Source organism: Melozone crissalis, unplaced genomic scaffold (genome assembly GCF_028551555.1).
Source record: "Melozone crissalis strain CALT ecotype California unplaced genomic scaffold, PUWL_Pcris_2 ptg000016l_1, whole genome shotgun sequence".
NCBI classification, from domain to species: domain Eukaryota; kingdom Metazoa; phylum Chordata; class Aves; order Passeriformes; family Passerellidae; genus Melozone; species Melozone crissalis.
Genome location: NW_026535794.1, coordinates 28,931,912 through 28,945,024, shown reverse-complemented (window position 1 = coordinate 28,945,024; position 13,113 = coordinate 28,931,912). Strand labels below are relative to the sequence as shown.

The 13,113-nt window shown below is 38.0% G+C and overlaps 1 protein-coding gene across 2 annotated transcripts in view; it reads left to right on the top strand.

The window, feature by feature from the left end:
• ETV1 (ETS variant transcription factor 1) overlaps positions 1–13,113 on the top strand; it is a 66,222-nt gene that overhangs the window by 49,796 nt on the left and 3,313 nt on the right. For both annotated transcript variants that reach the window (XM_054273853.1, XM_054273854.1), the window contains 5 exons: positions 1,699–1,766; position 3,518; positions 4,138–4,206; positions 7,228–7,397; positions 10,913–11,014. In XM_054273853.1, coding sequence (XP_054129828.1) covers positions 1,699–1,766; position 3,518; positions 4,138–4,206; positions 7,228–7,397; positions 10,913–11,014 — 410 coding nt within the window. The remainder of the gene's footprint in view (positions 1–1,698; positions 1,767–3,517; positions 3,519–4,137; positions 4,207–7,227; positions 7,398–10,912; positions 11,015–13,113) is intronic.

Genomic DNA, 13,113 nt, shown 5'->3' with positions numbered 1-13,113 from the left:
AAGCTAACCAGAAGATTAAGTAATGTTGGTACAAACAATGCTTGCCTTAAAGAGACTCCAGATGTTAATTATAATTGACTTAAGAGCATGGGAGATGAAACCCCAACTTGGCTAAGAAGACAACTTTGTGGATGCATGCATAATTCTTTATTCAGTATACTCTGTTCTATCACTTTGCAGGAGCGGAGTTCATGAGTCAAAAAGGGCTTTGCTGCCAATACTAGAGAAGCTTTACCTAAAATAGAAAATAGCATCTGTTTCAGTTCTACAGCTTCCTCTTTTTTACGTAGATTTTTCCATTCTCCTTAGAATTCAATCTACTTGCTAACATGAATGATTCCTTGCAGGTGAAGCACTGCTTGTAGCCTTGACTTCTAGCCTGCAGAGCTATACTTGACTGGGGTGATCACTGAGTCACTGATTCCTGTGGCTGCTCAGAATAGCTGCCTGAGACATTAGAGATTCTCTAGGCCTGAGGAGGCAGGCACCCAGTGTTTGAGAGAGGAGGTAATGAAGAGTTTGGCACAGATGTGCAAGAGGGACCACGGACTGTTAGAGGAAACTTATTATTATTACTGCCCTGTGTTTCACTTGTTTGTGAAGTCAGTGTAAAACCTCATTTTCTTATCCTGCCAAATCTTTGATACTCATCACTAGTCAGTGAACAGTGAAATTTGGAATCACAGTCTGAAAGAGTCTGTAGGCGGTGTTGGAAAAATAATGTCTGCTCTTTCGACCTCTGTTTGCATCTCTTAAAGAGTTACAAGTTACTGGTAACAGATTGCATAGCTTAGGGTAGGAGTTCATCGCAAGATCAAATAGACTTTGTTGAGCAAGACTTTTGATATCCAAGAAGTAGGTTAAACATGGTCTAGAAGGGCAAACATTTACGGTGTGTTTTGGTTTGCAAGTCCCTGTGCACAGGATGTGACTACTTGGGGACAGTGCAAGACACGGGGAAGAAAAAGAAAGACATTTGAAGAACACGTTTTTCATTAGTTCTATATGGTTTTTCTCATTCTTCCTGCAGATTTGAGTAGAGGTGGAGAATAGCAAATAAATATCAGTATTATTTAGAATATGCACAGTATTTTTTTAAGGTGTCATTTTTTGTTTTAAACACATAGAAGTGGAGAGTGATATAGATAGACCTAAATTTCTAGATAAAATGCTTAGCAACTACAGAAAATTTCATTAACCCTTCAAGTCCTTAACCAGAGTCTAAAAAGCATTATCCTACTCTTAATTCACTTTGACATTCCTTGTGTAAATGTAGTGTTTATAAGTGTGACTGGCAGTCTTTTCAGCACAATCGATTAAAAACTTTGGGTTGAATTAGATACGAAGATAGATATACAAGCACAGGGTTTAAAATATTCTTGGTCACTGGTGCGGGTTTTTTGGTGAATGGTCCAAAGTGTAGTTGCCGTGGGAGTTAGCTTTTAGCAAAGTTGATTACAAGAGGTTTGGAGTTCAGGTGCCTATGGTAGGTGGGATCTGTGAGCCTCACTTCATGGCTTTCTCCTTGGCCATGCGTGGTGTGGGCTGCTATGAAATGCTGTGTGTTGACAGGTTCCCTCTCACTATGAGCTGCGTCCTTTTCTGTTGCTGTTGTGCTTGCAGCTTGTCCCATTGATAATCTGCACACTTTTAATTCCTGACAGTCTTTTGACTTGCATTGTCATCTTCTCCTTTCAGAAGTGCCTAGCTGCCATTCCATTTACATGAGGCAAGAAGGCTTCCTGGCTCACCCAAACAGAACAGAAGTTAAGTTTTCTATTATGTATCACTTTTGTATGAGCGAAATGTAAAAACAAAATTAAAAGTCCTGGGGGTATCTGGGGCTCACTGGTTTAATTCTGGTTCTGGGAAGACTGGCATCATCCTTCTTTCCCTTTTCAGTGTTGAGTTTCTGATGCACTGATTTTTTTGTAGTTTCTTTTAGTGCCATAGGTTGATCAGCGTAGAAGCAATTATATTATGAACTTAACTCCTTCTGCTTTTCAAGGCCTCTAGCAGTTGAAAGGAAGACACGCTTAAAAATTTGTCTGTTTAACCCATTCTGCTCAAGTGATATTTTCCAGGCTGTTAGCATGACAGGCTCAGTTAACTGTGTTAAGTAATCCATTTTATACTTCAAATTCAGTGAAGGTTTTGGGTTTTTTCTTTTGTTATTACTTTTGCAATGTTTTGATGCACTTTATGCCCAAATTGAGATGTACCAGAATTCCCAATTATTTCAGTAGGACAGAGCTTACATAATTGTCAAAATTAAGAATTCTGAGTAACAGAACTTTATATGTACTAGAAATAAGAAGTCCAACAGAACTAAGATGACTGTGAAAGAGAGGTTATAGCCTCCACTGTCCTGTTTTAGTTTATCTGTCTTTGCAATATATTATTTTCTGCTTGTTTGTTTAGGATTTATTTTTCTTCCAGTGGGCAAATTTCAGAAACATGAGGAATCTGGTTTTGAGATTGATGAGAATCCAGATAGACATATGAATCAAAGTCTTCCAGGAAGACTTCATTTGCTAGTGTAAAGATAGAAGCAAAAAGATAACACATCTGGCTAAAATCCCATCTGCTTCTGGGTTGAAATAAAGACAGAAAAAAAGAGATAGCGTTTAAAAAGGAAGGTAAAACAGGAGATGGAAATTTCTAAGTCTTGTTATATGAAATTATATGTAGTATAGAATTTTGGTAAAGGAGGTGAGAGACATCAGGAAAAATATAAACAAACTGCAGGGATAAGGGCAAAAGAGTTTTAGTTTTAATCATAGCACAGATAGGGGAAAACCCATGTTATCCATGTTATGGTCTTGTAAGGAGTTGGAGGTGGCAGAATTTTCATGAATGACGTAAAAAAGCAGTGATGTTAGCTAAATATTTGGTTTCTGTATTTGGAAATCAATCAACATAATTTTACAGAATAAAGGTCATGTCAAATCTGATTCTGTTCTTTACTGAAAATAAAAGTTTGATTGATAAAGATGCTTGTATCGTATAGTTTGACTTTTTATGGCATTCAGTTTGCCTCTGCGTTACATTCTGATTAAGAAGTTAGCACAAAGCAATATCAATAAAGTACACATTAAATGCATTAAGACCTGGCCAACTGACAGATCTAAAAGAGGCTGTCAGCAGGCAATCATCTCTGAATGGATTATAGTTCTGTAGGAATTGATATCAGGAGTGTTGCTATTCAATATTTTCAGTAAAGATATGGAACAAAGTTAATAGATAACTTTATGGCACAAAGATAGAGCAGTAAATAACGGGCAGGACAGGGCAGTCACAAAGCAGTTTGAATTGTTTGGTTATCGTGGCACATTAAACAAAATGGTTTTTTAATACGTGAATGTAGATCAGGCCTGTGGAACAGGGAAACAATATATTGGAAAAAAGGATTTTGAGGTGGGCCTCCTCCTCAGCTTCACAGTGGGAAACCAGCCCAACCAAGCAGTGTAACCTTAAGGCAAAAAGCCTTCTGCAATGCTTAGGCAGTCAAAAGGAGGGTCAGAGGGTGGCAGGAGAGGAGATGTTTTGTCTCACTCAGTAGCACTGGTGAAACTGATATTGATAGGCAATACAGTTCTGGTTAGGCAAAACACGGGCATAATAGGAAATAGCAGGAATGTGTACAGAATGGTGTGCTAGGAAGGCTGCTGGGTTGTAGACAGTGTCTTTTAATGACAAAATAAAATTCTACAAAATTATCTTGATGGGAAGGAACATCAAGAGCAGTGTGTGAGGGTGACCTGTGTGGGTGTGAGGAGGAAATGCTGAGTGGTACTTCTTAGTCTTGCAGGGAGAAGATCTGCAGGAACTAATGGTTAAATGTAAAAGCCATGCTAGTTCAAACAGGAAATGAGCAAACATTTTGTAATAAATCATAGAGAAATATGGGTGCTTTTTCATTTTAGCAGGTGGAGATTAACAGTCTTTTGGGAATGCATATGTTAATTAAACACCCTTGTACTTAGGCCAAAATGTTGGGATTGGGCGGTGTCTAAAGGATGTGGGATATTAATCTGATTCCTGTATAACTTAGTGTTCCCTCTGGCATTAAGCCTGTGATCTCTTTTTTTCTCCATGCATCTTTTATATAAACACCTCTCTCTTTTCAACTTACAGGCTGCATGTATGAAAAAGGACCTAGGCAGTTTTATGATGACACTTGCGTTGTTCCAGAGAAGTTTGACGGTACGTATGACACATCTCTTTTTCCTGTGCAGGGAGATGAAAAAGAGATGAGGGACTTTTCTCTGTTGCTGATCAAAAAAGCCCAGTAACGTTCCAATTTAGGATTCCTTAACATACCATTTGTGGTGCACCCAACCAAAGCTGACCTTTGTCTCTTGAAACCAAAGTCTCCTCTTCAAGAGGATGTCATTTGACTTTTGCCAGCGAAAGATGCTGCATCCAGACTCGTGGCAAAGGAGATCAGTTTTGTACCGTTGAGAAGTCATAAGAGGATTTCCATTGCGCTGATGATCACATATTACTTGTTGTTTGAGATGTAATGAAAGCTGTACTTATAATTAACAAAACAGTGGAGAAAGCAGCAGCTTTGGTTTTACTGAGGATTAAGCCTCTTGTCTTGCTGTCTACGAAGTGATGAATAGTGAGAAGTGAGTATATAGGGCATTTTTTGTGTTTATGCCAATGTATTTGCACTAGGTTGAATGTACTAGTGGTTTATTTTTCAGTGGGATTGATAACAAATCAATGCCCTGTTCACAACACTACCAATTACAGCAGATTTTTTTAAGAGGAATTCTGAGGTCAATTAAAATGAATGGTCCAAATTATCCTCAGTTACTCTGACGTAAAATCAGTTTCCTGGTGTAACTCAGTTGATTTCAGATTTATTTCATTAGAAGCAAAGTAGATGGACACCGTATTTCTTGCCAGTGACTCTGTTAGTCTGCAACTTTGGGAAGTAATTTAGAGACCAATTACTTAAATTTGCTAGAATGGCATTATGTTAGTGGATGCAGGCTAGTGTAGTGTTGTTAGTATAGCTTTTGTGTTAGTGTGTGTATGTCTGGCTTTATTTATTTCAGCAGGAAAGATTAGATATTTCCTGATAAACTTGTGAACAAATCTTTGACCACAGCTAAAAGTAGGGCTGTAGAATTGGTGTTTTTCTCCTACTTTATTTTGTTTGTTTTGTCCTGAGACTCACTTATGGATTACAAAACTATTGTGTGTTTAGCAGCATTTGTTGTATTTGCTGAAAATCTGGAGACTCTGAAATGAAAGTAGCCCAGAGAATTGCACATTCTTCAGAGTATCACCTATATTTTTATGTTGGTAAGAAGTAGATAAAAGAGTTTTAAACAATATTAGACCTAACTGAAGGCTGCTCAATTCAGTATCGTGTTGTCACTGCATTGACACAGTCACAGAGTGTTTTACTGAAAGTCTGCTTTATACTGTGGCTTTGTAATGTGAGCTTGTTTGGATGTTTTTAACATTTTTTAAAAGCACATTGAGTCAGGTATTTTTTTGTTCCCCAAAAATGATTGTGGATCTGATCTGAGCACCAGTGTCAGATTTTTATGTACATTAATGGGAATGGGATCAGACCCTGTACTACAAGTAGTAAAGACTCGTTAACAGTAGCATTTGTCTATGTCTTCCTTAAAAATCCTTTTGGTTAATTTGGGCATTATACAGGAAAGGGAATGGAAATGAAAAAGAAATACAAGTACAGTAAAAGAATTAAATGTTAAGAAGTATTTTTGTGCCTGCAAAGCAAGCAGTCTGCTGCTAGTTTCTATGACTGCCCATTGAGAGAACACCTTGTACTCTAGAAGACTGAACTCTTGATGCAAATAGGTGTGTTTATGCTTGCAGCATGATGTTTTGAGGGAAAAATAGCAGATGTGTCATCAAATTCTGGTCAGTAAAGCAAAAGTTGGATAAGCTCAGGACTAGCCTTGATGTTTCAGAAGTAGATTCTCAGCTGCTTCATTTGAAATCAAAGATCAGCACAAGGAAAGAATTTGATCCTGTATAATACTGTACTTGCTCTTTGCACATTGCACAGCTATCATTACAAGGAAAAAGCCTGTCCTTGAAAAAGAAGGACTTTCAGGACTGGAACTTGAACCTCACATAAACCAAAAAGCCTTGTGCTGATTTATTTGTTTTCCACAGCTATTGAGTCAATTTTCTTTCCTGATTACAAAAGGAAGTGCTCCATTTTTAATATTATTATTCTGCCTTTCACTACACAGAGCCATTCTGTAATGGCTGTCAGAGCATCCTAATGTTGTGGCTGAATTTAAATTCCTGACTTTCCTTATTAAATAGGTCACACTGTTGGAGGCTTTTGCTGTTTTGATAGTTGAAATGAGGAATTTACCAGTATATGTAGGATTGCAGTCATTGTGTGGAGAAAAAAATACTGTCTGCTTCAGCATCAGACCTTTCAGCTGTTGTTGTTTGCAGGAGTTGTTCAGTATAAATATGATTTAAAAACAACAAAGACAGTATGGATGTAACAGGATGGTTTTCTCATTGGCAATTTGTAGAACAGCTAGTAGAATGTTATTGATATTTTTTAAAATGTTTTTCTAGACTTAAAATTTTAGAAAAATTAACTTATTGCTTTTCAGAGGGAATTTAATATGTAGATATGAGTAAAAGTAATTTTGCTCATATGCAAGTCCAAAATGCCACAGAGGAACTTGTGTATCTGCAGGATTTACATGCCTATACATAAAGGACATGCTGTTTAAGTCCAAGTCAAATACTTTGTCAAAATTTTCTTAGAAGTATTTGCATGCAAGAGAAGTTTCACTCAATGGGGTTTTGCTCCTTTATGAAGGCTACATTACTTTACCAAAACTGGGGCCTGTGCAAAGTATAGTACGCAAACACAATTCTGCACATTTCGCAGCTGCTTCAAAAATAGTTAACGTACTTTCAAAGAGAAGATATTACAAAATGGTTTGCAAGAGATTTGCATTTATCAGACCTACGTGGGGAGAGACTTAGTGAGACTTCCATAAATCATGAATGAATTTAAATGCTTTTTAGTATATTAATGTGTGATTGTAAGTCCCCAGCAAACAGGGGAATGTTGCATTTGAGGGTGGCTGAGTCTTCCCTTTGTTTTGTTACCCCTAATGATTGCTTTGCCAACTCGTCTGACAAAGTGAGTGCTGGTGTTGCAGGGCATTGCTCCTCTAACCTTGCTGCTGTTGTGCGCAGGAGATGTCAAACAGGAGCCGGGCATGTACCGCGAGGGCCCCACGTACCAGCGGCGCGGCTCGCTGCAGCTCTGGCAGTTCTTGGTAGCTCTTCTGGACGACCCATCAAACTCTCACTTCATAGCATGGACCGGCCGAGGCATGGAGTTCAAGCTGATTGAGCCAGAGGAGGTGAGTTAGACAGACAGCATGCCCTCACACCCACTGCCCCGTCCTGCAAACTTAACTGTGCTCCTTTGGACTTAGGCCTTGTTTTCCTTCGGGATTTTGCTTCAGTAGTGCTTTAGAAGGGTGACTGAAAGGACTGGCAAGAGAAGTGCTTCAGTTAGGACAGAGGTGTAGCTAAGCATAGATTTGACTCCTAGTCCCACAAAACAATAAAAATGTTGCAAGTACTAGAGTTAGTAAATAGTTCACATTAATTGTGGGGTCTGCATATTTCAGAATCACTTTATGGATGTAACTGTATCCCAAAATCCTTTGAAAACTTGTCCCTTATTAGTCTTTCAACACCAAATATTAGGTTCATTAGATTGAATCATTAGATTGTTTAGTACAGGCTTAGATCCTAGACTTGCAGACACTCATGCACATGCATGGCTCTTCTGAACCATGGGGTAGATAAAATTACTTATATTCATGAACATTTGCTGAAGCGTGTCTTAGTTCACTTGTGTGATACACAGGAATAAATTGAATGTTTTATTATGTAAACTGTTTTGGACTAGGTAATGTTATGTAACCTAGCTTGCATTCTAAACTGTCATGGAAATTGTTGGAAGATCAGGTGTATGTGAATTTTGTTGTAAAATTTAAGTGGAGGATTTAATTCGGGTGGTCAAAAGGCAGTATCATTCTGCTTTACTTTTCTTGCCCCTTGAATATGGTTTTCTAATAGAGACGACTACATCAAATTTTCTGACAGGATCCTCTCTGAGTTAGAGCTGAGTGGGAAGGCTTGGGCATTTATGGCTGCTTCTGCATTCCCCCAGCTATTTCTGTTTGCCATCCATCTACTGGCATTAGGAGTCTGAAAGCTTTCTTGCATGTTACTTACATTGTCTGCTAACTGCAATGTGGAGAAGCTGGAGCAGCTGGGGATGGTGTCAGGACTGATGTCCCTTTCCTTCCCGACCTGGTCTGGCTGAGGAGCAGGTTGCTGCAAGGACCCAGGTGCTGGCACTCGTTTGTCTGAGCATCCCCTGCTCTAGTGATGGTCACCACTACCAGGCAGATCCTGTCATTGTGTATCTGAGGATTTGAACTCAGAATAGCTCTATTCAATATGATACTGAAACTTTGCTGGCAAGCCTGCAGCCTTAGCAGGCTACATGGATTCCTTAGTTGTGTAACCTGTCCAAGAACAGAGCAAAATCTTTGGAAAGTTTTTTGTTTGGTTTTGGTGAATGATGCACATGATTTTTTCCCCCTACCTTAGTCTCATATTTTTTACTCTCTTAGTTTTGTCTTGTCTTTGAGGTATACCAAATTTTTTTAAAGATTGAAGCATTTTATTGAGAAATGCTTTCCAGCAGATGGTGCAAAAACTTTATAGATTTATTAGCTAAGAAAAGGAAAGTAACAAACCCCTGTTTTTCTTATTTGTAATTCCCTGAAGAATTGGATATTCTAATTTAACTTAAACAGATCATCTGCATGTCTGGCTATGTAGAAGTTGCTTTTTGAGCAGCATTGCATCCAAGATCTGGAGGAGGCTTGAAGGTTGCCTCACTCTGTGTGTTCCTAGAAGTACAAAGGACTTTAAGTTGTTTTTTTCATGAATGTCATGAATCTGACAGAAACGGTCAATTAAAATAAGAATAGCCTATGGGAAGTCACACAAGTTCTGTTGGTTGCCTAGTATTAATTGAAAGGAAATCAAAGAGCTTGTTGGTTCTGCTGTGGCAAGCTAGGATGTCAGTGACACGACCTTTCCATCCATTCCTTATTGGAGGTTTACGCCCTCTTAAAGAGTGACAACAAAAATGAATATGTATCAGCTCCTGGAGTGCCATAGTTCATTCAGGAAGTAAGTGACTGTGAACTGTGGAGCCTGAGAATTGGGCATGGGTCCATTTATGCAGGCTTGTCACAGGGACAACAACCTTCAGCAGGAAGGTAGGGTAGGAGTCCCCTCTACAGAGCAGGACTAGGTAAATGCTGTGCAGTTCAGGGATGGGAACTGGACCTGACTGCTTGTTTAGGAGTCTCAAAGTACCACAAATGTAACATATTCTTCACCATTACTTGTTGTTTATCTTTGTTGTGTATTTATTTATTTTGCAAGCCTGTTATGTTGGGAACATTTAGGACTCCGATTAATGCAGAAAAAAACCTTGGAAGGGATAAAAAATGGATGATGTGGTCATGTGTTACAAAAATGAATAGGTGAATCAAAGTTAGACATCTGGGCCAAATCTGCAGCTGGAATAAATGTACGTGATTGGAGGTGTGTTTCAGTACAGCTAAAATGTAGCTGAAGTTAGCAGAACTGTGATAATTTACATAACCCTGAAAAGCTGCACCACTGAAAGGAAATAATGCTTTCAAAAGAAATTTTAGAAATTATAGTCCAGGTGGACACCAAAATCATAGATTTTTCTTAGTGCTGCGTGTTGCCATGGCTTGCATCAAAAAGCTCCAGACACCTACGGGAAGTTTCGCAGAGCAGTCTGCAGAGAAGCTGCTGGCTACTCTGTCCTTTTTCCAGAGCTGTATGCATATGCACCTCTCAATCATTTTTATAAAATGTGCTTTAAAGAGTTCATCAGCTCTGCCTTTTTTTCCCTCAGGTGATATTACAGTCATTTTTACAGACAATAATTGAAATGTCACCAATAGCTGATTAAATTTCAGGCAAGGAATAAGAAGTTAAGCTCTTTAAACAAAGGGTCGCTTTGTCCAAAACTATCTTTAGCAATAAAACAGGAAGCATAAAGTCAAGTAGAAAACATAAGTCAGAGCAGAAGGCATATTGTTCTCTATGGAATCACTTCATGAGTTACTTGCAATTCACTTTTTATTGTTATTTTTAAGGCGAAATTATAGAGCTGAAACTATGAAATTCCTGTTCCATTCTTCATTCCACCATACAGTTCTTCCAAGTGATTATTCTGCCTCCTCAGATAATTCATTTTTTTTTGCTGAAGTAGTGTTTAAGACTGGGAGTTGTCTTTTGTTTTGTCTTGTATCTCCTAATAATTGCAACACTGCTGTCATTCCAAGTACAGTCTGTATTAGTTCATGAACTAAATATGCATGCATATGTGTTTAAAATAACTTAGTTTTTTTCCTGGCAGCACGGAAAAGATAGACATGGTACAAATTATCCATACTATCAAACTGAAGAAAGGTTTTGTAAAAGTTTTCTGGTAGAACTTGCTAAATGTTTTTTGTCCATCATCTCTTTATATGTTTTTATTTTTTCATTGGTTTTCTTTATTAAAAAGCAAAAAAAACCCCTAACCATCCACCACGTTGTCCAAGAAATCTATTACAAGTTTAATGATGATGCAGATCCAATTAAAATTCATAGTAGTACATGGGAAATTCAGGTCATAGCAACCTTTTCCTATTTGTTGCACCTGCAGGGTTTTCCCTCCTGCATCCCCAAATAAAGTATCTGATGATAAGATCTGCTTGTTAAATGCATTTAACAAATCATTGCTAATCCATTTTTGTGGCAGGTGGCACGTCGCTGGGGGATTCAGAAGAACAGGCCAGCTATGAACTACGATAAGCTTAGCCGATCGCTTCGCTATTATTATGAAAAGGGAATCATGCAAAAGGTGAGGAGCTAATTTTGTATTACATTTCACCAGAGTCTTGCATGTTAATCCATAGGTCAGTTTACAAGGAGTTCTTGTAATTGCATGGTTAAGGTAGTTTTTTTCATCTGTTTTGGCAAACACTAAGCTTTTGAACCTACTATGTACAGCATATGCATTAAGATATTTTTTTCTATGTAAAAACCGTCTGTGGTTTCAGTTCACACAATGCATTTCATGATTATAAGGAAAGAAGTAACATTCAAAAATATCCAAAAGAGCTTCCTGGCAGCTGGAAAAGGCAAATGGTAGAGTACAGTATGATTAATGTTTTGCAGATCTAAATTATCTGCCCAGTGCTTGGGTACTTTAGTAAGTGCAAGATAGGGGAGAATAATTATGCCTATTAACATACCAAGTACTTTAATATTTTTATCAATAGTGTTGTAGTAATAGTGGTTTTGAATGGATTTTAATATTTATAATAGACTGAATTAAGAGAAATATATAACAATAATTTATCTATTACGGGCTTGTCTTGCTGACAGTACTCAAGCCATCCTCCTACTGTGGCTTGCTGATTTTTAAATCTTGCTGTGTAGTACCATGTAGACTGACTGAGAAATCAATAGGAGAGGCCAGTCTGCTGTATCTACAAAACTGCCAGGTGTGATCAAAGATCATAATAAACACCTTGGACTGCACAACTTATTCCATGTCTCTTCGCATTGGTCTTCTGACCAGTGATGATGAACATGTTTAAACTTGTCATATGCCAATTCCATTAATGGAAACAGTGCTCTTAGCTCAGGTTACTGGGAGAGTTACTCAAGTTATCCTTTTCCAGTAGGATTTGTGAAGTCTGAAAAGTTCCCTTTCTTAGATTATGGGATTGTTGTAGTGCATTCCTTTTCCACTAGCAGTAGTCAACTTGGACAAATATCTGGGCTAGTATTGGCTTACAGTTCTCCAGTAGCTCAGCACCTCATTCATTTTTGTGTGTCATGTAACAGTGCACAGAGTCTTTGTAAGGTGCATTTGAGACTGGATGTGATCAGAGAGAAGCAGAAGTGTTTGGTTTTGCTGACTGGTGCTTCAGGCAGAGGAGTTCCTTGTTGCAGGTTACAGCTCAGCAGCATAGGCAGCTGTGCTGCCAGCACACTTCAAAGGCGGCACAGGCAAAAAAAAAAAGTAGCAGAGTGAAGCAAGTTGAAAAGGTGGGGATAGAAATGCCAGAAGGCTGATAATGCTGCCCCAACCCACACATCCATTTAACGTGGAAGTCTTGCAAGTGCTTTGGACAACTAACTTGCTACATCCTAAACTACTACTTTATTATCTACAAGAATGGGTTTAGCACGTGTTTTGAAAGCTAGCTTGTATGCTTATTTTTCTGACATAGCAATGTTTTGGGTTTTTCCTGGGATCACTCTGTCTGGCCAGTTCATGTATGTTAAAAATAATTGGGCGTTGTAGATGCAAAGAAGGTTTCTTTATGACAAAGTTTGTATGCATATTTTCCCTCCTTTTTTTTAAAATCAACAATGATAGGTTATGCAAAAGCCTGATTTCTGAGTGCAACCTCTAGTTTATCAAACTTGTTGACATTAATTTGATTTTAAAAATTCTGCTTCAGATACAGTCCCTACCAAATTTTATTTGTGGAATAAATAAGCTGAAAGTTCAAGGAGGTGCTTCAAACTATTTTGCACCCATTAGAAGAGAGTTAAGTTTGCAACACTTTTTCCATCTTCACTAACTCACTTCATTGCTATGGTAGCTGGAGTTGCAAGAAGCAGACAATATGATTTTATTTTAAAATAATTTTAATAAATTGTGAGCATGCAATCTAATGCATATTTTTTAGCACAATTTTTAAAATAAGCTACTTGAGAAGACTGTATTGACTTCTGTTTGTTGCTTGTAATAAGACAGCAATTTGTGTCGTTTTTATCATTCGCTAGCTTTTAGGAAATTGAAACGTAGACATTTAAGGCTGTTTCTGATTAAGGGAAAACTTTAGGATCTTTGGACAAATATCCCCTCCATAAGCAAATCCAAATGTCCCAGCTTTGCATGAGCAATTGCTAAGTACATATTAGCGTATGTATTTGCTTACA